The 2,605-nt window shown below is 63.0% G+C and overlaps 1 protein-coding gene across 5 annotated transcripts in view; it reads left to right on the plus strand.

Annotated features, from left to right (window-relative positions):
• Positions 1 to 2,115: 2,115 nt before the first annotated feature.
• CELF6 (CUGBP Elav-like family member 6) overlaps positions 2,116 to 2,605 on the plus strand; it is an 18,601-nt gene continuing 18,111 nt past the window's right edge. For all 5 annotated transcript variants that reach the window (XM_042022712.1, XM_042022713.1, XM_042022715.1 and 2 more), the window contains exon 1: positions 2,116 to 2,373. In XM_042022712.1, coding sequence (XP_041878646.1) covers positions 2,127 to 2,373 — 247 coding nt within the window. In that variant the 5' untranslated portion in view covers positions 2,116 to 2,126. The remainder of the gene's footprint in view (positions 2,374 to 2,605) is intronic.

A 2,605-nucleotide genomic window follows, 5' to 3' on the forward strand; every position in this document is an offset into this window, starting at 1 on the left:
GTGTGTGCTTGTAAATACTTGTGTGTGTTATGGGTGTGCTTGTAAACGTGTGTGTATGGTGTGTGCTTGTTAGCACGTGTGTATTGTGTGCGTTGCGTGTGCGTGTAAACACGTGTGTGCTTGTGAACACGTGCACGAGCTCGCGCAGACGTGGCTGTGGGTCCTCACACGTACCCTCGTGCACACACGTGCACAGGGGTTGTTGAGCACACATGCATTTGGGTACACACTTGCACGCGTGCATTAAGGGCCCTTGCACGTGTGCACTTGCACACATGCACTTGCTCACACATGCATGTGGGCCCTTGCACACGTGCGCTCATGCACAAACTTGCACACACGTGCATATAGGTCCTTGCAGACATGCACTTGTGCACATGCCTGCACACATGTCCATATGGATCCTTGCACACACGTGCATGGGTGTCCTTGCACTGGTGCACGTGCTTGCACACACGTGTACACACACACACTCGCACTCGTGCTAAGGAGTCCTAGCACTCGTGTGCATATAGGTCATTGCACACGTGTGCCTATGGGTCCTTGCAGGCCTGCACATTCCAGTAACACATTTGCACACAAGTGCACACCTGTGCAAATGCCCCCACGTGTCACTGCCCAGACTCACACGCTGGCCTGAAGCCACATGTGCTGTGCTTACACACACGTGTGCACTCTTGCAGCGCCTGTATGTGCTTGCACACGCTTGAACACACATGCATGTGTTTGTGTAGCCTTGCACATGCTTGCACACGCACTCACACACACATGCACACAGCTGCACACGCTCACACCCTTCCCCACGCTCACACGCCCCTGCGCACATGAGGCAGTGTGCCGGGGAAGCCAGGCCTCCCCCCACCTGGCTGCTGCTTTGGGACTAATTAATTAATTAACGGCAACACCAGGTATTGAAACTGCTCAGTCTAATTACAGATCTTTTGGGGTGATGTGGGGTGCAGGAGGGAGGTGCTCCCCTCCTCCCCCTTCTGGGGCAGCCCCAGGGGGGCAACAGGGGCAGCGTGGGGTCCATGGAGGTGGAAAAACTCAACAAAGTGTCCAAACTGACCATTTTTGAGCCTCTTCTGTGGATTTAACCCCTGCTGTGAGGTGGGGAACAGAGAGGGGTGAAGTCTGGAGGCTACTAAAGGGCTGTAAGGGGAAGGTGGGAGGTTGCTCAGCCCCTTGGCCAGCCCTGACTGGAGTTGGGGGGATGATGGGGGGCAAAAAGGGGATGGAGGGGGGTGAGGGAGGGAAGGTGGGATGGAGGCGGTAAGGGAGGATGGGGGTGATGGGGAGACGGGGGAAAGGGAGTGACATAGGAGGTGATGGGGGAATGAGGGGAAAGGGGATACACGGGGAGTGATGGGGGGGATAGGAGGTGGCGGGGCATGACGGGGGGTGATGGAGGTCACAGGAAATTATGGGAGGGATGTGGAGGGGGGGACCGGGGGTGATGGGGAGGACGGGGGTGATGGGGGGTGGTGGGCATGATGGAGATGATGGGGGAGGGTGATGAAGGTGATGAGGGGTGAGGAAGATGATGGTCGTCATGGGCGTGATGGTGGTGATAGGGGTAATGGGGATGATAGGGGTGATGGGGATGCCAGGGGGTGATAGGGGGTGACAAGGATTCTGGTGGGGGGGGAGGGGGTGATGGTAATGACGGGGGCTGATTGGGGGTGATGGGGATGGCGGGGGTGATGGGGGTGATGGGGATGGCGGGGGTGATGGGGATGGCGGGGGTGATGGGGGTGACGGGGGCCGAAAGGGGAGACACGGGGGGCGCCGGGCGCGGGACGGTGACGGCGCGGGGGGGTTCGGGGTCAGCCCGGCAGGGGGCAGCAGTGGGCGGAGCCGGGCCGCCCCCCGCCCCTCTTTCCGCCCCCCGCTTCTGATTGGCCACCGCCCCCTCATTATGCTAATACGGCGCTCCTGGGCGGGGCCGTCCGGCTGACGTCACGGGCCCGCTGGCGGGCGCGGGCCGAGCCGAGCCGAGCCGAGAGGTGCCGAGCGGGGCGGTGCCGAGCGGTGCCGAGGCGAGCCGAGCGGTGCCGAGCGGTGCCGAGCGGTGCCGGGCGGTGCCGAGCGGTGCCGGTCGGGCGGGGCGGGGCGCGGAACGGGCCATGGCGGCGGCGGCGGCGGCGGGCGAGGCGGCGGGGGCGGCGTTCAGCACCGCGAACAGCGGCCGGGTGAACGGGCTGAGCCGCCCGCCCGGCGCCATCGCCATGAAGGACCACGACGCCATCAAGCTGTTCGTGGGGCAGATTCCGCGCAACCTGGAGGAGAGCGACCTCAAGCCGCTCTTCGAGGAGTTCGGCCGCATCTACGAGCTCACCGTGCTCAAGGATCGCTTCACCGGCATGCACAAAGGTGCGGGGGCGGCGGGCCGAGGGACCCCCCCCGGGTGGGGCGCCCTGACATGGGACACCCAGGTGTGGGGCTATCCTGAGGTGAGGTGGGACACCCTGGGGTGGGGCGACCCTCAATACACTCAGTGAGGTACGGCTCTGGTGGGATGCTCTGAAGTGGGGGGGACCCTCAGTGAGGTACTGCTCTGGTGGGATGCCCTGAGGTGGGGCAGGACCCTCAGTGAGGTACCACT

The sequence above is a fragment of the Corvus kubaryi genome, unplaced genomic scaffold (assembly GCF_017639235.1).
Source record: "Corvus kubaryi isolate FWS band 111438036 unplaced genomic scaffold, C.kubaryi_AGA036_p1.0 37220, whole genome shotgun sequence".
In the NCBI taxonomy this organism is placed as follows: domain Eukaryota; kingdom Metazoa; phylum Chordata; class Aves; order Passeriformes; family Corvidae; genus Corvus; species Corvus kubaryi.